Here is a 24,704-nt window from a genome sequence, read left to right as displayed (position 1 = left end):
ATCTGCTTTGGTGGTGTTGGTTTAGGGATGAGTATTGGTCAGGCCTTTGGGGAAAGCGCCTTTGCTCATCTTCAAATAGTGCCATGGAAGTTTTTACATCCTTCCAAGGGCAGGTGGGGCCTCAGTTTAGCATCTTGATTAAAAGATGGTACCCCGATAGTGCAGCACTCCCTCAGTGTTATAATGGAGCATCAGCGTCAATCATGTGCTTGCATCTCTTGTGAGATTTCAACCGACAACCTTCATCAGAGGAAAGAGTTTTGCCTCTGAGCCACGGATGACATGTGATTGTTAACTTAAAGGGCTAATTCCTTGCTGTTGCACATCACATTACATAGATGTTTGATAATTTAAGTTCTAAATGCCTTCAGAAAAAAATAAAGAATTGCATTTATATAATGTTTTCATGGCCACCCCAGACATCTCAAAGCACTTTACACCCAATGAAGTACCGCTTGTGAAGTGTAGTCACTGTTGCAATGTAGGAGATGAGGCAGCCAATTTGCACACAGCAAGTTCCCACAAACAGCAATGTGATAATGACCAGATAACCTGTTTTTTGTGATGTAGACTGAGGGATGCATACATGCACTGGGGATAACTCCTCTGCTCCTCTTCAAAATAGTGGCATGGGATCTTATACATCCCTTATACATCCAACTGACAGGCAGATGGGGTCTTGGTTTAACATGTCAAACAAAGAATGGCACCTCCAACAGTGCCACAGCAGTACTGCACTGGCGTATCAGCCTTGATTTTTTTTGTCAACCGAACCACAATTGGCACAAGGCAAAGATCAGATGTGGATTGGCATGAGTTGGCATTAAGCTGGCATGGGGCTATAAAGGGCCATGGGAGGTGGCATGGAGGGTATGAGAGACTATTGTAGATTGGTGGTATGAGTGGTTGGTGTGAGTTGGCATGAGTGGGGCCTGGGAAGTGGATGGGGGTTAAGGGGTGAGGGCTAGAGTGCTTAATATTTAACAATGAACTGAGGTAGGTTTTTTAAACAGCCCACCTCACCACTCGCAGCCCCTCTGGCTTCCTTTGATCTGTGCCTGGAGCTATTGGGCTCTTTCCCGCATCCACTCCTCTAGCATGAAGATCCTACATTCAGGTGAATTTCTCCCAAGGTGGGCGCGACGAGCCAGAAGATTTCCCGTCTCACGCTACCTGTCTCAGGATCAAAAATCCAAGCTATAGTCTTAAGTTGAAAGTCCAACTCCTTCCAGCAGTAACAGGACCCCTTCTCCCTGTGTTGTCCTTTTAAACAAAGTCCTCTTCCCTCAGCCCTTTCAGCATAATCGAATGGACTCCCCATGGCATGGTTCCCTCTGGTGAATCCGTGGCCTCTAACTTTTCAGAATCCTGGTTTCCTTGAACATGAGTTCCATCCTCATCAGCCCTTCACTTGGTAGTTAACCCAAAAGCAGCCACTTTCCTCCACTTGGCATAACAGCACCTGTGGGGGGAGGGGGGGTCTACTTCCCCTAAATGCTTCAGTCTCACTAACCCTGAGAGGCTGTAAGTCTGCACACAGTAAGGCCAGCTGCTTCCTCCTTTGTGTCCATGTATTAAAGCCCACACCTAGCTTTGAATAAGTTTCAATTTGGGTTTCTGTCTCCAAAAGCAGTCAACATGGTGCTTGGCTCCAGACAGACTTAGTATGAAGTCACAGGCAGAAATATTAGGATGTCAAATACCCCACTCCCTACTCAATTCTACCCTGAACTAAAAGAGACAGCTTCAAACGTAACTATCTTATAAAGTTCAGTGGCCATAACAATAATTATTCAGATTTCCAGGATCTGCTTTTGACTTATAGTGGTGCTGTTTAAAATTTTTATCTACCAACCAGAATTAAGAAGCAGCTAAAGATGCCTGACTCTGGTGGGAGTGATCTATAGGCCACCTGACAGCAGCATCAGTGATGGGTCTACTTGCCCCAAATCCTTTGTTCTCGCTAACTCTGAGAGTTTGTGAGCCTGCACACAGCAAAGTCAACTGCTTCTTTCTTTGTGGCTAGGTTTTAAAGCTCACACTTGGCTTTGAATAAACGGTGGTAGCAGGATGCCTTCATGTGGAGATCAGAGAATGTGAAGCAAAGGCAAAACCTTTGAGGATATAACAAGCAGAGTTGATAAAGGGGAACTGGTAGACGTAGTGTATTAGGATTTGCAGAAGGCATTCGATAAGGTGCCACATAAAAGGTTATTGCACAAGATAAGAGCTTACGGTATTGGGGGTAATGTATTAGCTTGAATTAAGGATTGGTTAACATGCAGGAGACAGAGAGTCGGGATTAATGGGTCTTTTTTAGGTTGGAGAGACGTAACTAGTGGAGTGCCACAAGGATCAGTCCGAGGGCCTCAATTAATCACTGTCTATATTAATGACTTGGAGGAGGGGGCAGAGTGTAATGTATCCAGATTTGCTGACGATACAAAAATAGGTGGGAGGGCATGTTGTGATGAGGACATAAGGAATCTGCAAGGGGATATAGACAGGCTGAGTGAGTGGGCAAAAGCTAGGCAGATGGAGTTTAATGCAGGAAAGTGTGAGGTCATGCATTTTGGTAGGGAAAATCATAAGGCAGACTATTATTTAAATGGACAGAGACCCCCAAAAAGTGCTGCACAGAGGAAAACCAGTGGGAAGCACTAAAAAGTGAGATCCTAATTGTACAAAGTAGACATGTCCCCTACAAAAATAAGGGTGGTACTGCCAAATCTAGACCCCCCCCCCCCACCCCGGTTGTCTAGAGGAATACAGGGGAAGATCAAACATAAAAGAAAGCGTATGATAGGCACAAAGAACTAAGCACTGCAGATAGCCTAAATGAATATAGGAAGTGCAGGGACAAAGTTAAAAAGGAAATAAGGAAATCAAACAGCGGGCATGAAAAAAGATTAGCAAGTAAAGTTAAAGATAACCCAAAGATGTTTTACCAATACATTAATGCTAAAAGGTTAGTTAAGGAAAAAGTAGGACCTATCAGAGATGAAGATGGAAACTTGTGTGTAGATGCAGAGGCTGTAGGAAGGGTTTTAAATGAATATTTTGTCTCCGTGTTTACAAAGGAAATGGAGGATGTAGATATAGTAGGCCAGGAGGAACACTGCGAGATATTGGACGGGATAGTCATAAAGAGAGAGGAAGTACTCGAAGGGTTGAAATCCTTGAAAGTTGATAAGTCACCAGGCCCAGATGGATTGTTTCCGAGGCTGCTGAAGGAAGTCAGGGAGGAGATAGCAGATGCTCTGAGGATGATTTTCCAATCTTCACTAGATACAGGGTAGGTACCAGAGGACTGGAGAAATGCAAACATAGTTCCATTGTTTAAAAAGGGATCAAAGGAAATGCCAAGCAATTATAGGCCAGTTAGTCTTACATCGGTGGTGAGCAAATTAGTAGAATCAACCCTGAGAGATAGGATTAACTGTCATGTGGAAAGACATGGACTAATTAGGGATGGTCAGCAAGGATTTGTTAAAGGAAGGTCTCGCCTCACAAATTTGATTGAATTCTTTGAGGAAGTGACAAGAAGGGTTGATGAAGGTAATGCAGTGGATGTTGTGTACATGGATTTTAGCAAGGCATTTGACAAGGTCCCACATGGCAAATTGGTCAGGAAAGTAAAAGCCCATGGGATTCAGGGTAATGTGGCAAACTGGATAAAAGGTTGGCTTTGTATCAGGAAACAAGGGTAATGGTTGATGGATGCCCTTGCGAATGGAAAGTTGTCTCAAGTGGTGTTCCACAGATCTTGGTGTTGGGACCCTTGCTGTTTGTGTTATATATTAACAATTTGGATGAAAATGTGAGGGGCACGATTGGGAAATTTGCAGATGACACAATTGGCTGAGTAGTGGATAGTATAGAGGATAGCCTTAATCTCCAAAATGATATAGATGGGCTGTTGGAGTGGGCTGTAAAGTGGCAGATGGATTTTAACATAGAGAAGTGTGAGGTCATACATTTAGGGAGGTCAAACAGTTACAGGGATTTCACAATAAATGAGAATATACTAAGAGGGGTAGATGAAGTGAGAGATCTTGACGTACAAGTACACAGGTCCCTGAAGGCAGCAGTTTAAGTACACAAGGTTGTAAAGAAGGCATATGGAATGCTCTCCTTCACTGGCAGAGGTTTAGAATATAAAAGTAAGGATATAATGTTGGAATTGTATAAAACACTGGTGAGGCCACAACTGGAGTATTGTGTGCAGTTCTGGTCACCACATTACAGGAAGGACATAATAGCTCTGGAGAGAGTGCAGAGGAGGTTTACAAGAATGTTGCCAGGGTTAGAAAAGTTTAGCTATGAGGAGAGATTGGATAGGTTGGGATTATTTTTCTTAGAACAAAGAAGGCTGAGAGGTGACTTGATCGAGGTGTACAACATTGAGGGGAATAGATGGAGTGGTTGGATAAAATTGTTTCCCTTGGTGGAGAATTCTAGAACCAGGGGACATAGATTCAAGTTAAGTGGCAGAAGGTGTAGGGGGGGACATGAGGAAGAACTTTTTTAAGCAGATGGTTGTAGGTGTCTGGAATTCGCTGCCCAAGTTGGTGGTAGAGGCAGAAACTCTAAACTCTTTTAACAAGTACCTGGATCTGCACCTGAAGTGCTGTAAGCTGTAGGGTTATGGGCCGGGCGCAGGAAGGCGGGATTAGAAAGGGCACATGGGTGTCCTTGGGCTGGCATGGACAAGATGGGCTAAATGGCCTCCTTCTGTGCTGTAACTTTTCTATGGTTCTATAGATCTGGGTGTTCTTGTGCATGAAACACAAAAAGTTAGCATGCAGGTGCAGCAAATAATTAAGAAGGCAAATGGAATCTTGTCCTGCATCGCTAGGGGGTTGGAGTTTAAAAATAGGGAAGTCTTGTTACAACTGTACAGCATGTTGCTGAGATGGCACCTGGACAGTTTTGGTTCCCGTATTTAAGAAAGGATATACTGGCATTGGATGCTGTTCAAAAGATATTCACTAGGCTGATACAAAAACAAAAATATTTTTGTTTTTGTTTCAGATTTCCTGCATCCGCAGTATTTTGATTTTATTCACTAGGCTGATTCCTGGGATGAAGGGGTTGACTTATCAAGAATGGCTAAACAGGTTAGATCATTATTCATTAGAGTCTAGAAGAATGATGGTGATCTTATTAAAATGTACAAAATTCTGAGGGGGCTTGACAGGGTAGATGTTGAAATGTTTCCACTAGTGGGGGAATCTCGAACTAGGGCACATAGTTACAGAATAGGGGGACACTCATGTAAAACTGAGATGCGAAGCAATTTCTTCTCTCAGAGGGTAGCAAATGTCTGGAATTCTCCACCTCAGAGAGCTGTGGAGGCTAGATCATTGAAAGTATTCAAAGAGGAGGTAGATAGATTTTTGAAATATCGGGGAATTGAGGGCTATGAGGAGCATGCACGAAAGAGGAGTTGAGACCTTGGGCAGATCAGCCATGATCTTATTTGAGAGGCCAAATGGCCTACTCCTGCTCCTATTTCATATGTTATTTCAAATGACATATTGTAATTTTCACGTAGACTGGGGGATGCAAAACAGCTCAAGTCATAAAGGCAATGAATTTCCAGAATGGATCCAGGATCGTTTTCTGAAACAATATGTAGAACCAACAAGAGAACAGGCTATGTTAGATTTAGTGATGAATAATAAATTAATGAATAATCAGATAGTAAGCAATCCTTCTGCAAACAGTGATTGTAACACGCAGAGTTTGACATTAAACTCAAGAAGGAGAAAGATATATGCAAACCTAGCTGTATGTAAGGCTGACTTTGAAGAATGAGATTCAAGGTGAACACATTAAACTCGGTTGAGCCCATTCACAGGTAAATCTGCAGTAAAATAGTGGGAGGTATTTAAAGATGTATACATATGATCAATACATAACTCTAAAGAGCAACAGATCCACTTGTAGGGTCAAGCAACCATGTAAGACTAAAACTAGAGAAACTGGTTTACACAACAGCTAAAACTGGTAATCTAGCGGTCTGGGAGAAATAGAAAACCACAAACGGATACAAATTACAATTAAAAGCTTCATAAAAGGAGTATAAACTTGCAAGTAATATAAAGGCTAAGAGTAAAAGTTTGCATAAATATATTAAGAGTAAGAGAGTGGCTGAAAGAGGTAAGTCCATTAAAAACAGTCATGTGATACTGTAATAGACAACAAGGTAATGACAGATTTATTAAACAAGTACTTTCAGAGTAGTATACCAGTGATAGATGAGAAACTAAAAGTAAATCAAGGGGAGCAAACTATTGGATTCAATATAATGAAAATAAGGTAATTGAGAAAATAATGGGACTTAAAGTCGATAAATCTCTAGGATCTAATGCTTCCCATAACAGGGTGTTAAAAGAAGTGGAGGAGGGAATTACAGAAACATTAATCATAATCTTTCAAAGTTCTCTTGACTCAGGAATTATGCCATTAGATTGGAACTTTGCAAATGTCACTCCAGTAGTTATGAAGGGTGGGAGAAAGAACCAGGAAACTAAAGGCCTGTTTTAATTCATTCAGAGGAAGTGTGCATCATTGGCAAGGCCAGCATTTATTGTCTATCACTAATTGTCCTCGAGAAGGTGTTGGTGAGTTGCCTTCTTGGACCACTGCAGTCCACATGGTATAAATATACCCACAGTGCTGTTAGGGAATGAGCTCCAGGATTTTGACCCAGTGACAGTGAAGGAGAAGCGATATAGTTCCAAATCAGGATGGTGTGACTTGGAGGGAATTTACAGGCGGCAGTGTTCACACGTACTTGCTGCCCTTGTCTATCTAAGTGGCAGAGGTCAAGGGGTTGGAAGGTGCTGTTGTGGAGGTCTTGATGAATTTCTGCAGAGCATCTTGTAAATGGTATACACTGCTGCCACTGTGAGTCAGTGGTAGGCGGCTGAATGCATAAGGATGTCAGTCAAAAAGGATGCTTTGCCCTGAGGTTTTTTGAACTTTGTGGAGCTGCAAACGTCTAGGCAAGTGGTGAGTATTCCTTCGCACTCCTCATTTGTACCTTGTAAATAGTGATAAGGATTTGTGGAGTCAGGAGATGAGAAACTCGTTGCAAAATTCCCAGCCTCTGACTTGCTTTTGTGTTCAAAGTATTACATGCCTGATCCAGTTAAGTTTCAGATCAATGCTGACTGCCAGGATGATGATGGTGGGGGAATCGAGCAATGGTAATGCCGTTGAAAGTCAAGGGGAGATGATTAAACTCTCTCTTGTTGGAGATGATCATTACTTAACACTTGTGTGGTGCAAATCTAATTTTTCACTTATCAGCCCAAGCCTGAATGTTGTACAGATTTTGCTGCATGTGGGCAAGAATTGCTTCGTTATCTAAGGAGTTAGAAATAGAACTGAAAACTGTACAATTGTCAGCAAACATCTTCACCTCTGATTGTATGATGAAGGGCAGTTCATTGATATAGGAGCTGAAGATGGTTGGACCTAAGACACTGCCTCAAGTAACTCTTGCAGCGATGTCCTGGGACTGAGATCATTGGCCTCCAACAACCACAAATCACCTTCCTTTGTGCTAGGTATGACTCCAGCCAGTGGAGAGTTTTTCCTGATTCCCATTAACTTCAGTTTAGCTGTTAGCTGTGGAGAAGGCACTTGAATCTGTCATTAAGTACTTGGTCAATCCATCCCTCAATAAATATGGACTGATCAGAGAAAACCAATACAGCTCTGTTAAGGGCAAGTTATGTCTAATTTAGTTGAATTTTTTTAGGAACACCTTAATAAAGTGGAAAAGGGTCAATAGATATTATCTATACGAACTCCTAGAAGGCATTCAATATAAGCAATTGTTAGCAAAAATGACAGTGCATGGAATCAGAAGTAGCCTTTTAGCTTGGATTAGAAATATGAGGCAGACTAGAGATAAGGGTACATATTCTAATTGTGGCAATGTGACGAGTGGTGTCCCTTAGCTTTTCAATGATTTGGATGGAGGAATTGAGTTTTACACCCAAGTTTGAAGAGGACACTAAAAGAAGAGGGACAGTAAGTTATGCAGATGGGAGAAAGAAGTTGCAAAGGGACATAGATCATTGTGGATCTTCACACACATTTTCTTTCCCTTTGGGGAAATAGTGGGGAAGTGCTGGAAAGATTAGCAGGCTGATTTTCAACCTATTTGAACCACATCACAAACACTCTTTCCATGGCCACAAATCCAAGAGCAGGACTTGAACCTGGAGCTGCTGGCTCAGAGGCAGAGGTGCTACCTACCTACTGAGCCACAAGACTTCCTGCTTTCAATTAAATCAGTGGACACAAATATGATAGTTAAATGTGGTTAAGTGCAAGGTCATCCATTTGAGACCCCAAAAAGATAAATGGGAGGTTTTTTTTTAAAATGATGAGAAACTAAGGACTGTAGAAGTGTAAAGAGATTTGGGAGTCCTAATACACAAGTCATGAAAAGTTGACCATTATATTATGCAATCAAAAAGGCTAATGGAATGTCATCCTTTATCACAAGAAGGTTGGAATAAAAAGGTTTCAAATGTATGCTTCGGTTGTACAGAGTCTTGGTCTGATCCCATCTGGAGTACTGCGTTCAGTTTTGGGCACTGCAATTCAAGAAGAATATAGTAGTCTTGGAGGGGATGCAGCACAGATCCAGCAGAAATAAACTAGGGTATAATTATGAGGTTATGTTGCATAAACTTTACTTGTATCTCCTTGGAGATTTGAGAAATGTTCTGGTTAAGATGTTAAAAATCTATCATTGATTTGATAGAAGAGATAAAGGAAAAAAAGTGATATGGAAACAAAAAATAAGGACACAATCTTAAGTCCACAGCTAGCCTGTGCAGCAGCAAAATTGGAAGCATTTTGTGACATTGAGGGTATTAGAAATTTTCTTGTCAAAGAACGGTGAATGCTGGGGACAATTGAAGCTATCAAGATTGAGATAGACAGGAAAATGGGGAGTTGAGGTACAGATCAGTCATCAGTCATGATCTAATGGAATGGCAGAGCAGCCCCATTCCTGTTCGTACCTTTCGGAGACCATGACAAACTACTGTTTTACTTCTGCATTGTAGTACAATTAATATGAAATTTTGTGAAGTACATCAGATTTGAATAACAACTTGACAAGGGAAAAAACATTGTCCATCTTGGGCATCTTAAGAATTTAAATGAATGACCTCAAGACATTGAATGAATCATATTTATTAGTTTTCAAAAAAAAATTCCAAACAAGTATGAACAGGATAAGAGCTGATGATGTGCATTTTTCACCTCGAAACAATCAAAGTTCTTTCCCACCCTCTCCAATGGGTAGTCCAGCCACCAGCGGAATAAAGACTGAAAGTGCTGGCAATGCGCAGCATCTGAAAAGCAAGTAAATGTTTTGGGTGGTCTTTCAGACACTGGCAAGCCTGCCGTGTGTTGCCCGCATTCCCTCACTTTAAATTGCCAGCATTCACTTTTTGTCCGTCTCTCCCCTCCTACACGTACAGAAAGATCAAACTGTCCCTTTGGTGGGTTTTCAAGCACATTCAGGTTGGAAATGCATCAGCAGCCTTTTCTCATGAAGGTCCCTCGTGGAGCAATTTGCTCCATCACCGTGTTTAGAGTTTGTTTTGATCAGGATATGGGTTTATTCCTTTGTTTGTTGGTTTGGCGATGGAAGCACCTCTATCAAGTTGAGATCAACAGCAGCAACAGCAAAACAAATCATATTGCAGCTGCACATTGTCACATTGTTCTTAACCATGAACAAGGAAAATTTGGGAGATATAACTGTAATGCCAATTTGCAATTAAGTTTCTCTTCCGGAACCAGAATGTTGAGCACAGAGTTTTGATCATTAAAATAAATCTCATACTATGGCCCACTGGTTTAAGACTGGAGTTTTTTTAAAATGGGAAACAAATACTTTACCGAGCATTCAAAAGGCAGCATAGTGGGACAACCAGTGCAATTTTGTATCCATCCTTGTGAATACTGCGCCATCATATTATAAAAGAGCAAAAGATTTCATTTGCATCGGAAAGCTCAAATGCACACACACAACCAACATTTTCTCTGTAAACAAGGTTTCCAGAAATGTTCAAGGGTGGTGGGAAATGCTTAGCAAAAAAGTATTGAGTAATAAAATGCAGAGTTGGTGCTTATTAGTGTCACTGCATTCAACCTCAAAAAATGAGGGCCCATGTTCCATAGGGAGCTTTATTCTGCTGAATTGACACATCCCTATGCGAGGTACCTGCATTCACCCCACAGTATCACAATGTCACGCCATTGGAAAAAAAAAACTGTACTTAAAGCATAAGGTTCTAAATTTGCTTCTCAATAATACCTCTTCCCGTCAATATTTTTCTTTGCCCTGCATGAAGGTGTTAACCCCACTGTTGGGAGTAGCTCCACCAATGGCAGTTGCCCTCCAGTACCTTCCTCAAGTGGCCATCACTCAGGTATGAGCCTTAACACTAGTAAACCATCAACTGCAGAAGATATTGCAGCTGAGCTAAGTAAGTTCCCATCTGACATACATACACACCCCACCATCCCCAGCAATGGCTGCAGGTTAGCAATTAGAGGAAATCCTGTCCGATTTTTCCCTGTTCCAACCAAGGGCTTAATAGCCATTTTAAAGTATATAGCAACATGGGGCAATTACAAGTGTGTAAATACCTCCCTTTACAACATTCAACATTATGGGGCAAAATCAGATAAATACAAATCTTCCTTAAATAAGCAAAGCAAAAATTAAAAACATTTTCATTCACAATTTATCTTGGTAATACTGATTTAGTAAATGACCATTATTTAAGCTGTTCACAGCTTTATTTTCCTCTCTTCTTTCCACCAGCTTCCCCATATTAGTAGCAGACCCTGGGGTGTTACAAAATTTACCATTTCCAAAACCACTCCATTCTTTCTACAAAAATGTTTAATTATAAAGCTTTTGTTTAAAACTATCTTTTATAAAAATTGTTCTTGCATTAGTTACAAACCATAATTTGCAAGTATATATTATTCTACCATTACTTTATATATATATCATAAAAAACATATGTATATATTATTTTTTAAGTCACACATAGGTACAGAAATTCTACTTGAAATGCAGCAGGTATCAACCAAGATTTCACAAGAGTTGATCAGATTGAGTTACGGCAGCAGCATTCAACCAGTTTGGTTGAGGATGCAGTGGTTTGCACTCCTTTTCTGTTACCTACACTTGCCCTCTCCACAGCTCACCAGCCATCTGTAGGAATAAAAATTTAATTCTGGCAGCAGATGGGGTTGCCAATCCTCCAGGTTTGCTCTGGAGTCTCTAATCTGACCAATACTGAGAGCAAAAATCCAGGAGAAAAGGCATAGGTGCTTCAGAATTGTCTGCTTTCTATAATGTTCTTAGAAGCTTTCACTTATTAATTATATAAATATTGCAGATGGGAAGAATGGCTGTTTGACAGGGCAAGGCAGAAGAGTTTATGATGAAACCTCCAGGAACATATCCAACAAGAGTTGGAAACTCTAGCTGCACACCTTTCCTAAATGCAGGCTCTGATATCAAGTGACTAAACAAATAATAACTTTAGAATGGCTGGCAGTGGCCATTTTGGTGCAACAACGGAAGATATAAATTGGATTTGCTCTGTTTTATGGTTAGTCAGATGTGCCAGTTACACAGACTTCTATAAACACTACAAAAAACCCTCATGCAGTTTCTCTAGCACATTTTAGGATCTTTAAATGACTGTGGAATCAATGTGTCCTCCTGTAAATGCTGTGTTGGGAACATCTACCACTGGGAAATGTAGTTAAGTATCCCAGTGAAATTTAAAATATCAAATGTAACAAAGGAGCATCTGAAGAGAACAGTTGGACCACGTTGAAAAGTATGATGGGACTTAGGAGGGTTCATGTTTATTTTGAGTATGTTCTGTCTACGCCCCCTTCCCCCCCACCACCCCATCCCATTACTGGAGGAGGCAACCAGATCAATTGCTTTACCAGCACCAATGATAAAACCAGCAGATCCATTTATTAGGAAAATATGGCTCTGAAGATGAGGAACTTGCCATGATTGTTTTCAACTAAAATAACAGCTGAAAACTGAGGGCAAATCTATATGGCAACCAGTTTGTGAGCTGGCACAGTGAGAACAGATATACACCATGAATGAAGCAGGTCAATGAATATGTTGGACTTTTAAATTGTTTAAGAATGTTATGATTGTGAAAAGACTGAAAGGGTTATTAACGCACAACCATCCATCAAAAAAAACTCCAAAATGCTAACAGCGTTGATAAGATTCGGTCATTTTTTCAATTGGTTCTTAATCAGTACTATTTTTTTGCGGATTTGTGATCACTTGGCTTGATCTTTCATTTCGGCAACTGTTAAGATTGTTTTGCTGGTGTACGCCAATAAACAATGAACATGCACAAGGATTCAATAAGGTCAGTATTACACCTGCACTGGTCCAACAGGCCATCCATGTACAGGTAGAAAAAGGCTTCAAAAGCCTGTGGACACTCTCGAACACACCGACACATGCAGGGAGAAATGACCTCAAGCTATGCCATCAGTGCTAGCACCTGGAAAGGGATCCAACAGTTTATCATTGGAACAAAGGAAATTAAATAGTTACCCAGGGTCTACTCTCACGTACTTTTCAACTGCTGACTTGACCAGCCTGGGAACAATGTTTAAACACAAAAATTCCTAGACATTGTCTGAATACCTGTGCACATTAGTGGGTGGTTATGAGTTTATCCAGTACACAAGGAGGCTTTTCAGCCCATCTTGCCTGTAAAGGTTCTTTGAAAGAGCTGCCTACTTTGTCCCACTCCCCAGCTATTTCACCATGGCCCTGCAATTTTCATTCCTTCAATTTATCCAGTTACTATTCAACCTGCTTCTACCAGCCTTTCAGGCACTGCATTCCAGATCATAACAATGTATTTATAATAATCGTTCTTATAAAATCTGTATTAAAATGGCCATTAAACAGTGCAGGTCCAAAGGCTGATCATATTCTGACAATGGACCTATCCACTTTGCTGTAAAGGAGGGATGTTGGTGTCTGAATGTTTAGTGTTACATCTAGATAAGCATTACAGTATTCTGACATACTGGAGGTAGACTGGGTGTGTAAACCAAGACAAAACCTGACTGTTCCCTGTACCTTTTCTTGTGTGCTTACTAGCATAAAATTAAAGAGCATATATAAAATGCAAAGCAAAAAATGTAGCAGCTTCCTGTAGTTTGAACCAACTAGATTCAAAGGGTAACTGGAAAGAGTTTCCATCTTGGAGTGGTTAGACAACGCAATAAGGAAACATTGATGAGAGAAGTATTTGGGTGAAGGAGATTCATATTGATTAAAGCAGAGGTGTCTTTAAAACACATGCCAGATCACAAGGCGTAAGTATCATTCAGTTGGCAGAAACACCCTTCAATAAGCAATCTAGGGCAGTAAGAGGGTAAGCAAGTTAGCATTCCAGCATTTTGTGAAGAATTATTGATGTTGGAAACCCAGATTGTACTCAAGTTTTGGAAAATCAAAAAGTTAATTCTGCAGATCAGATCAAACAGGTCAGAGTGTTCAAATTTTCTTTACTGAACAAAAAAAGATGGCATCAACTGTTGGATGTTTTCAATCAGAAACATAAATGAAGGTGATGGAAAGGATAAACGAACTTTGGGGAGAAGGCAGAAGGGAGAGGTGAGACGAGGGCAAAGTGATACTAAAACAGTAATATCACTGCTAGATGTGCAAAGGTCATAAGGTAGACTGCAGATATTCATTTCAGTATAATAAAGCAGTTACTCTAAAAAACCCAAGGCAATGCATCACATATTGCATATACATCAATACTTGTCAATTCCAAGTGTTAAAATGGGAAGCATTTTAAAATGTATTATAAGGAAAATGTATCTTATAGACAACTGTTAAAAAACAATAAATATTTATCCCAATTTCACTGCAACTTCTTGTGAGCAAAATTCTTGTAGATTGTGTGGTCAGTTCAGTTCACAGGGAATGCTCATGGTGGTAAATCATCATTGTCCGCATGCAACCATTAGACTCCATGCCTCCATTTTATATAGTTCATAAACCTGTATTTTTCCCATTAGGGTTGCCAACTGTCCAGGATGGCCTGGAGTCTCCAGGAATTTAAGATCAATCTTCAGGGCACTGCTGTATACAACCCTGGAGAAAAATCATCATGATATTTATAAAGATTGGGTTTTTTTTTGTCATTTTCTTTGAACAGTTCGCTTTAGCAGATATTAAAATATTGAAAATGGGAAATAAAGGCCATTTTGCTGACAGTCAAGCATCATCCAATTGGGTAATGAGTCTTTTTGCTTTCCAGTTGGCGTAAGGAGGTGGTACATCACAAGGATGGATATGTAGGCTGATAATTGCTGGAGCTTGGGGACAAGTCATGTGATGAAATCTCCAGGAATAGATTTAATCACAGTTGGCAACCCGATTTGGTATGCTTATAAATTTTAGCATAATCAGCATAAGAGGATATTTGAAAAGATATAATCTGTCCTTAGGCATTTCCCCACCATCCTATTCCAATTTCCTAATAGGTAAAGGCGTGGTTGATGTTTACTGAGCCATAATGTAAACCTGAAGGTCCTGAATTAGATTCTCAATCTGTGCTGTTTTTCCTTCAGGGTTTTCAATCTTCCAGGATGGTCTCTAAGCAGCCCATGAGAAAAGTTATAAGGGCATTTGAAATTAGAAAAAAAATTCAACACTTGTTAATTATAAAAATATTGGAAAAATGCTGTTTGAGTAACAGTCAGGAATCATCTAATTAGGTAAAAAGGTTTTTGCTTTTCAATTGATGTGTGAAGGTGGTGTATCATGACGATGTGTTGAGCATGCTGGGTGACCAAAGGTAGGAATGTGTGGGTTGGGGCAGTTGGAGGTCATGCAATGTCACCTCCAAGAATACGTACAAAGTTGGCAATTCTATTTGCACTGGTGTACTTCAATTAGCCACAGAATCCCTTGAGTGAGTGAACAGACAAGACTTTCTGCCCCCAGTTGTTATTGGTAACTTGTACTGGAAAGGGCACAGGTGTGGCCACTGGTTGACACCAGAATTGGGGACTCAGCTGCAATATCCCCAAAGGGCAACTACTCAGTGTTAAGACTCAGGCACGGTTAATGGGCAGTTGGGCGAGGCACTGAAAGGGCAGTCACTGCCCATGAAAAAAAAATGACCTCTTGGGAAAGTCCTCTTCCTGGAAAGATATGGGTATATCTGACTAACCCCCATTTAATTTTAAAATCTAGAAGGTACCAATGAAACGTGTTGCCTTTCACAAACACCTAGTTTCATTATTCTAGCTTGCTGCTCATGAAGGGAAGAGATACAAAAGTAAAGGGAGATTTTGAACCAAACTAAAAATGACAACTATTCTATTTATGCACACATTCTACATAATGCAAAAAGCTTACTGCATTTTAATATGGTGGCACTATTAAGCCTTTCATGAAGTCAGCAGAAAATACCCCACTGATAACAGGTTCAAACACAGTGCACCGTACACATTGTAGAGAACAAGATGTATGTTGGACCTACCAGTAGAAAGGAATGTTGTGTGCAGATTTTATTTATTAATAAATCTGCTCGCTTTCTTTTTCATATATAACTATTTTTAAAATATTATTAGTTTACAAGGATCAATGCAGACACCAAAGGATTAACTCTCTAGCAGGTCATGCCTATTGGGGATCCTACATTAGGACACAGGTAAGAACAACATTAACATGTGACATTCGTTTCCCCACCAAAGCAGCATGGAAGGAGGGAGGATGTTAAGTGTGTACCTCAATAAGATGTTGGTTCAGCTTGCACTATTATAAATTACTGGAAGGAAAAGAGAAGGTAAATATTCTCAGTGTTAGTCAACACTGCAGTTTGGCTGTTTTAACTGTCAGACTAGTTACTAGTCTTTTTTGGAATGGGGAGTAGAATGATTCATCCCAAGATGGGTTGGAATTTGCAGTAAAAATCCCGCTAATATTTTTCACTGGTTAGAAAATCAAACTTGAAATTCACAGAAAATGTTTCCACTGTTCAAACTACAAGCACAGACACATAAAGCATTGTCAATCTCAAGACTTTCCAGTTGTTCTCAGCCTCTCCACATGCCCCTTTTCCTTTAAGGTGCTCCTTAAAACCTATTTCTCACCTGTTCCAATACCTCGTGGCTTGGTCTGATAACGTTACTGTGAAATACCTTGGGAAATTTTACTATGCATTATATAAATCCAAACTGTTTTTGACTGTTACCACAATCTTACTGAAACCTCCTAAAAGATGCTGATAAAGCAAATGATAGTGAATAAGTCCATGAAGACTTCGTTTAAGCACAATCAACATGTGATAGCAGAGTCTAAACCTCACCTAACTATTACAGAGAGCATGTGTTGAATTGGCCAAGGAGAGCCAAATTGTCAGGCATTTCAGTTGCTTACAAGTAGATGGTTTGGTGGGGAATTTTCCTGTACTTTCAGCACTTGCCTTTTGACATGCAGCCCCATTGCAGGCTGTTCTTCAAACACAGCAGAAACATATCAAGTACCACACACTAACTGTTCCAATATCACCTCGTGCTGTTGGGATTTGGTCCTCCCATTCCTGTGAATGAAACTTGGGAGTAGTCCTGTCTCCGTTATAAAGATCTCCCTAGAGTTAGAATGGCTGTTCAGCATTAATTCAGCCCTCGTTTGCACTGCTTCAACCAAAACTACTGGCACTTGTTAGTCCACATGCCACAAAGGTTGCTCAATGGTGAAGGTGGGAGAAAGGACACTTTGGTTATCCTGTTGGGTATCCTACTCAGATGTGTCAACCAGTTCCTTGCTGTCATACTTAGTGACAGCAATCTGGCCAAGAGCACTGTATTCCTGAAACTCCTATGCTTCAACAGGTACTCAGGGAACCTAATGTTCATTCATTCAGCAAGGATGAAAAATGCATCACCTTCAGTTCAGCTACACATGCTGCACTAATATCCAGCCTGTACATTATGCACTGTTAATTGAAGTAAATCAATGTATTCTCCCCACTACCCTATGCATATCTGTTTTGTTTAATTGCTACCTTTGAAGTTGTCGGCTTAATTAGTTGAAGGAATTTTTCTATAGACAACAGTTTTATTCACAGACCAGGAGAAAATGAAATCTTCACAATCGACAGCCATCATTAATTTCAGCTGACTCGGCCTATTGCTTCTTTGAACGTACCAATCAGCATCTACTTTCACCTCCCCCATGCCTTCACAAGTGAAACACCCAGTTGGATTTGTACATTCAAAAAAAAGGGCAACCTTTTTAGTTTGCAAATATGCTCTGGACAACCTCCTCCCATCGTGATGTTAGAAGGGCAGATACACTTCACTCCCTCTTGAATTAAATGCTTGTTTTCTGGACTCTGCTGAAGAGCTGTTTCACAGAGAATTACACTTCAAACAGGAAGGAATAGTGTTGGTACTTCACGTTGAAAGTACCATTTTTTCACCTGAACACTTGCTTGCTCTTTTACATTAGCTGATTTGCGTATGCAAATCTTCACTGCTTCTTCCTCACATTTTAATGAAGATTAAAATGTCTTTGTGGAAGTTTTTTTATTTTAATAAGATTTCCTGTTTAGTTTAAAGATGGAAAGAAAGCATTTCAACTTTGTCTTACATCTCACTGGGCCAAAGGAAGAAAGGGTTTAGGCTGTTGTTTGGTCTGTTTCATTACCTTCTGTTGCTGTTTTTCAGATCCTGCTTATGAAAGAAGCGCTGTTTGCTTAAGGGCTTACTTATTTTCTTTATAAAAAAAGTTAAGCACCATAAAGCTGTGCACTGTATGAACTAACCTGTACAAACTAGGGGCGGGGGGTGGGGGTAGAGGGAGAAGGAATGGTGAAAGCTGTCAATAAAACTCAAGCCTAGTTTCAAAAGTTTATTATCAGGACCTCTGGTTTATGATGAACGAACAACTCAAATTTGTTTATTTTTTTGATTAAACGGGGTTGAGATTTTTTTTTAAAAAACTACATTTCGACAACTTTGTTTTACGAATCTGCCTGTACCTTATCGCTCCTCAAAAACTGCTACCACCTCACGCCAAAGCTGGGAGAAATCCTAGATGCCGCCCATTTTAGAGGTTGAGAAAAGTATGAAATTCACTCGCACAGCGAAGGAACAAAATGAAAATAAATCAAAACGTTTGTTATTTGAGATGAAAAATAATTGTAAGCAGAGCTAAAAATTGGTTCCTCTTGGTTAAATGAGACAGACAAGTTACAGTGGCCATAGAGGTTTACTTCTTCCATGTGTCAGGAGCGTACCAATTACGGGACTAAACAGTCTGTCTGAAAGAGGTCATGTTTCTATAGTAAACTATCAAAGCGTTTTCAGTAGAAACAGAAGTTGATAGATTTCTTTACTGTTATGAAAGAGTTTGACGTAGAGAAGATGTTTCCATTTATGGGGGATCCCAGAACCAGGGACCATAAATACAAGATTGCATCTGATAGGGAATTTAGGAGAACATTTTTCATCCAAGAGTGAGTAGAATGTGGAAATCCCTATCTCTGACATGACTAGCATAGATGCATTTAAGGGAAGTTAGATATGTACATAAGGGAGGAAGGAATGAAGAATATGTTATTCAGGTGAAATGAAGTAGGGTGGAGGACAGATAGAGAATAGCACAGACCTGTTAGGCCAAATAGCCTGTTTCTATCCTGTAACATACTACATAATTTGCTTACAAGCAGTCAAACCTTGTGGTTAGGGACATGTATCTGCCCAGAGAATGAGGCAATGTCACAAATCAATACAATTTGATGACTGGCAGGATCCTTAAGTGGCGTGAGGACACTGGAGTGGGTACTTACAACAGCTGAGCGTGCCAGATGTGAGGCTGGGAACCCCAGCATTCAGACACTCCATCAGGCTTGCCTTCTCTTCAGACTCACCTCCCTTCCTGCCAACCACCTCTCCACCCCAACCCAAGACAGCCCCCAATAACAGCCTAGAACAAAAAAAAATTAAAAATACTGCAGTTTAAAACGCAATAGTTTCTTTGGGACCTCTTCTCCTGCACTGTAGACTGGTAGTACAGTTTTATTTCAGGCTTATTACACTGTAAGAGCCTTATATCTGAGGTAATACTGTCATCTTCAAGATGATAAGTCTGAATTGATGGACACATCAACATAACATCTTCAACCTGAAATGTTAATTCTGTTTTCCTCTCCACAAATGCTGCTTGGCCTGCCGAGTGTTTCTAGTGTTTTTATATTTTATTTCAGATTTCCAGCATTCTCAATAACTTGTTTTCAGACACACCTATTGTGTTGGGAGTGCAAGTTTGCAACTAAGAGACGTATGTGCAGGCATACATCACAGTTCAGTTGCTAAGATCTGGAACTCCCACCCTAAACCTCGCCACTCATCTACCCTCCTTTAAAACTCTCCTTGAAAACTAACTCTTTGAACAAGCTTTTTGGTCACCTGTCCTAATCTCGCAGGTGGTTTGATGTTGAATTCTGTTTGAAAATGCTCCGCTGAAGTGCCTTGAGGCATTTTACTACATTAACGGCGCCAAGTGAATGCAGGTTGTCGTATACCTGCCCAGCCTATTAGGAAATGATGTAGATAACGCTCAAACATTGAGGTGGAAAAGGATATTTACTGGGATGGATGGGGGTGGGGGAAGGGGTGGGGGTAAAAGAGAAATCTCTCCCAGCTTCAAAGTCTGCATCACAGAATTATCTGTGAATACACGCTGGTTAAGTCCATCCTATGGCTAAAAGAAATCTTTACACACAGAGAGCTTTCATGTTTGTTAAACTCGCACAGTGCACATGGTCAGTAATTCGCCCCTATTCTGACGCCGTTTATTCTCCCATTGGCTGCCATTGTCCCAACCTACCTGTAGAGTCCACTCGACATGATTTCAATTTGTTTTGGATGTTATTTCTTAAAATTAGAACAAATTAAAATAAAAGCTTGAAGAACTTCTCAAGGCCTACACAGTAAGCATAAAAATCTCCACACTGCAGGTTGCATACTGCTGTGTCAGTGTAGTGTCAAAATTTTTTTTCCTCCCTTCTCCTAAAAGGGCTTTGAAGCCAGGCGTCAACATTTAATGTTAATCTCTTAAATGTGCTCTTTAGTGCCAAGAGCTGCGACTTGGGATTCAGCTGTAGAAGGATTCAGTCACCCAACTGGAAGACTGTCTCTGCTGGTGCAATACATGCCGATGAGATAAAGTCTCCTGCCTAGGAGAGGATGGCATTAGAACGACTAATTCCTATCAAATTGCCAGCGCTGAGTGATCGCCTTATAGCAGCTTTGCTCATGTCTTTGTATTTGTCCTCACACAGCCTGGAGATTGCCTGGAGGGGGAAAAAAAAAGGAATTATTGCCCAGTCCTTATTTTTTCTTAACTTCATTTATTATTCTCCCTTTTTCACAATCTACATTTTTAAGCCCTCTACCTCCTCCATATCTCCCCACACCATGCAATATCTGTCACCCAACAAGGCAAGCAGTTAACACAGCCGTGAACCCTGCGATTGGAATGATTTGTTGGTCACTGGTGCACTTAAAGGCTGCTTGGAGTTCTGGTTAAGTCTGTAAATATCCCCTCGCCACCCATTTTTGGAGAATAGGAAATTCCAAATTGGGATATGCCATCCATCACAACAGTTTACAGAATGTTGCAAAACAACTTCTCATTGTCCCCTCCCTCCATGCCCACCTTTCCTGGAGGCATAGTTTCCAAGCCAGATGCTTTCCCATGCAATTAGGTGCCTCTGGTGGAAGATGGAGCCACTTCCTCTATATAGGGTCACTTTCAAAAAGTAAATCATCAAACTTATATATTCTCCTTTTGCAAAAGTTGACTATCATTTTTAAGAGGATTTGCTGATGGGCAGAGGAATGACAGAAGAGAAGGGAATAAGAAACACAAGGGATAACATCGTGTGGTATTGTAATATGCCTCTCAGTGCCTAGTTACGAACCTAGGACTATGCAGCCTCTCGAATCTGATCCACCATTCAATTAGGTCATGGCTGATCTGTATCTTAACATAATTCACCCATATTGGTTCTGTACTGATAATGCCCTTATCTAATTAGAAACATATCAAACTCAGTTTTGAAATTTTTAATTTGTCTTGCCTCCAAATCAACAGCTGTTTGTGGGAACAGAGCTCTAGATTTCCATTCACCTTTGTGTGAGAAATGCTTCCTGATATCACTCCTGAATAGCCCAGCTCTTATTTTAAAGTTGTGTCCCCTTGTTCTGGACTGCCCCACCAGAGGAAACAGTTTCTCTCTGTTTATACCATCACTCCTTTAATCACCTTTAATATCTCAAATAGATCATCTTTTATTCTCATATGTTTTCCAATTGGGGTCCCTGAGGTCACATGCATTTCTTGATATTTTTATTGACTTACTAATGTTATTTCTCACTTTGCACACTATTAACAAAGAGAAAGACAAGACCCCAAGTCCTACAGACCATATAACACCCTTAATGAACTGTTAACGCAACTAAGCCTCACGGGCCATCAAATTATTCTTATCCCAAAGTGCATGACATTTCTAACGTGCACACAATATACTGACTGCCCTGATGCACCAATAGAAACCTCTGTACAGCAGCAGGACAAAGAAAAAAGTTACTCTGCAAGGATAGCGCCATTTAAATTTGGAGAGTTGATCAACTCTGCAAACCGAGAACCAGTATAGGTCAGTGAGCAAAGCACGATGGCTGAATGGGACTTGGTGCATGTTAGGGTCGAGAGTGGGAGACCAAGCAGGAGTGCATGGTGGTCACCAGGAGTGTGTTATTAATTAAGGAGGCAAGCGGGAGGACACATTTGATAAATTTTGGAAAAATCCCTGAATTAGTAAAGGCATGGAGCATATTGCTAGACAACCATTATGTCTTGGAGATAAGGAATGACACAAGTGTGAGTAAATTTAGGAGCAGCCCAAGATTCTCTGTATGCTTCCATTATATACTCTGTTGGTCACAGATACAATGGCAGCTTCCTGTAAGGCAAGCCTATTTGCCAGTTTGCGAACCACATTGGTAGCACTCCTCTGAGCAGGCAACTTATGAGTTTAGGGACTTAAGCACGTAATCTAGACCGAAACTTCAGTGCAGTGCTGGGGCAAGAGGTGCCTTTTGGATGAACTTTTAAACCGAGGCTCTTTCAGCCTTCTCAGGTGGATGTAAAGGATCCCATGACAATTTTCAACTAGCAGTTGGGTTCTTCCAGTATACTGGCTCACATTTAATCCTCAGCCAAGATCAGAAAAAAAGCAGATTATCCAATAATTTACCTCAGTGCAGTTTGTGGGATCTTCCTACGTGCAGAATGGGTGCTACATTGCTCTACATTTCAACAATGTTATACTTCAGAAGTATTTAATTGAATATAAAACACTTTGGAACATTCTGAGGTTGCAAAAGGCGCTGTATAAATACAAGTTTGTATGTTGTTTTGAACAGTCATTACCTCTAGTTTCTGTGCTCGTTCTTTGCTGAGCGGCTCCAAGGGGAAATTCATATTGTTGTCATCTGCCAGAGAGCGCAGATCAAAGTAATATTTGGCGTAAACACTAGCAGGAACATTAATGTTAAACTGTAGCAGTTCTAGGAACTGTCTCTCCATCTCATTCCTGTAGGAAAAGAAAGCACCATGAGAACCTTTCAAGAAAGAAAAATACCTGATCAATAGAGACTGAAGATAATTAACAACAAGCCCAATCAGAAGTGTAATTGACTTCAACAGAAACCTTGGAACGTGCAGAAAAATAAGCAGCGGCCAAAAGCCAGGCCGTTGTGTAGTATCTTCGGACCCATTACAACTCTCAACATTGTTTACGAATCTATTTGCACATTTTCATGCTCCAAAAGCATCTAGCTTCAAAGTTGTACATTCTCACTGGGCAAGCAGCCTGCTGACAGTCAACGTCTAAGACTTGCAGGTGAAAAATAATCATTTAGGTGAGGTACCAGAGGATGGTTACTGCCTGTGGAATTGTGCCTCAGCACAAATCTCTGTCCTCGGGAAAGGAAGGGAGAGTAGAGAAATGTGCTTTGCCTACCAGCTAATGCTATGTTAACAGTAAAATTTGGATTTCAACCAAGTGTTTCCCTTTCCCACAACTGCGGATCCTGTTACCAGTTGTTAACACATTATTAAAATAATCACCACCATCTAATAAGAGACAAAATTAGAGCTGGGCTATTCAGGGGTGTTGCCAGGAGGCATGTCTTCAGCTAAAGGGTATAGGAAATCTAGAACACACCCCACTAAGAAGCTGTGCGGCTGAAGTTGGTGAATTGAAAATGTCAAAACTGGGGTTGGTAGATTTTTGTTAGGTAAGGAATCAAGGCAGGTAAATAGAGTTAAGATACAGATCAGCCATGATCTGACTGGCAGGCTCAAGGAACTGCATGTTCTACTCCTATTCCCATATTCCTAACGTAAACACAAGCCGTCAGATCCAATTATTAAACATTATTAGACAGTCTTACGCCGTAGCATGAGGCACTCGGACTTGGCCCTGTCTTTTCAGTTCCATTCCCAAGGGAGCCAAATAAATCCACAAAAACATAAGCCTGTGAATGTGGTTTTGACTTAAGGCTGTGTGTTTAACCTGGAAATCTGCAGTTAGCTGATGTGTTTGCACTCCAGGCTTCTGAATTATAAAGCAGAGTTCAGTGGATATATAGAGACCACGTTCTGTTGCTCAATGCCGATGCGAGAGGGCATTCATAAAATAGAATGAAGCACAAACGTAAATACACCTTAGAAGTTAAAACATCAGGCTACTTTGGTGTTACCAGGCTTAAATAGGAGTAGGTTTGCAATTATAATTCGAGTATATGCAAGGTGCAAAGATGACAATAACTGGACATCCTTTACAGCAGCTTCACGTGAGAATACTTCACCCCATAAACTGAATTAACAAAAAAATACTGGGGGTAAAGTGAGAGAGGGAGAATGGAGGAGAGGGGAGAGGGAGGAGGGAGGAGAAAGAAAGAGATTCAGTCCTCCTCCTTTCTGAACTCTTGCATCCCCACAACAGATGAAAAGGATTCATATGTTGTGCATTATCAGCAAATGACTCAGAGCCACTTTCACCAGGATGATAACAGGGAGAGATTTACTGGGGAGGGAAAAAACACACATACAAAGGCCTCAGGCAGTCGCCACGGCAACAAATGGACTCTCAGTATGCTGCTGTTATCATGTCAGAGGATGAGGGCCCTTGAACCTGCAGAGGCGCATTATAGAAAGGCTTTTAACAGGAAACTGCTCTTCGTTATGCAACAGGCTTAATACATAGGTAGCATATACTAGGAGTGCTGCACTTTGCTGCCCTTGACATTCTGCGGCCATGGAAGCTGTGCAATTCTCGATGAGCTTTATTTAATAATTATCTTAAAATGAACCTCAACGTCCACTTACTCTCATCTTTTACAAGCTTCCATTTTGAGCGAAACTGAACAAAGGCACTAATGTGAAAGACAGCCTCAACCTTCTTTTTAATTCGCTTGTCATTCATTCCAATAATCACAAAAAAGGTCTTAAGAGGGAACATCTAAAAAGTGTAGCAAGTAAA

The 24,704-nt window shown here is 40.6% G+C and overlaps 2 protein-coding genes across 7 annotated transcripts in view; one reads left to right on the top strand and one right to left on the bottom strand.

Annotated features, from left to right (window-relative positions):
* plekhm3 (pleckstrin homology domain containing, family M, member 3) overlaps positions 1–24,704 on the top strand; it is a 162,424-nt gene that overhangs the window by 130,163 nt on the left and 7,557 nt on the right. The gene's annotated exons all lie outside the window — the stretch shown is intronic.
* Positions 9,213–24,704, bottom strand: part of ccnyl1 (cyclin Y-like 1) — an 81,234-nt gene continuing 65,742 nt past the window's right edge. For all 6 annotated transcript variants that reach the window (XM_041200607.1, XM_041200606.1, XM_041200608.1 and 3 more), the window contains 2 exons: positions 22,589–22,751; positions 9,213–20,447 (listed from right to left, as the gene is read on the bottom strand). In XM_041200607.1, coding sequence (XP_041056541.1) covers positions 20,331–20,447; positions 22,589–22,751 — 280 coding nt within the window. In that variant the 3' untranslated portion in view covers positions 9,213–20,330. The remainder of the gene's footprint in view (positions 20,448–22,588; positions 22,752–24,704) is intronic.

This window comes from Carcharodon carcharias, chromosome 12 (assembly GCF_017639515.1).
Source record: "Carcharodon carcharias isolate sCarCar2 chromosome 12, sCarCar2.pri, whole genome shotgun sequence".
Lineage (NCBI taxonomy): Eukaryota > Metazoa > Chordata > Chondrichthyes > Lamniformes > Lamnidae > Carcharodon > Carcharodon carcharias.
The sequence above is the reverse complement of the archived record's forward strand: the minus strand, read 5'-3'. Positions and strand labels throughout refer to the sequence as shown.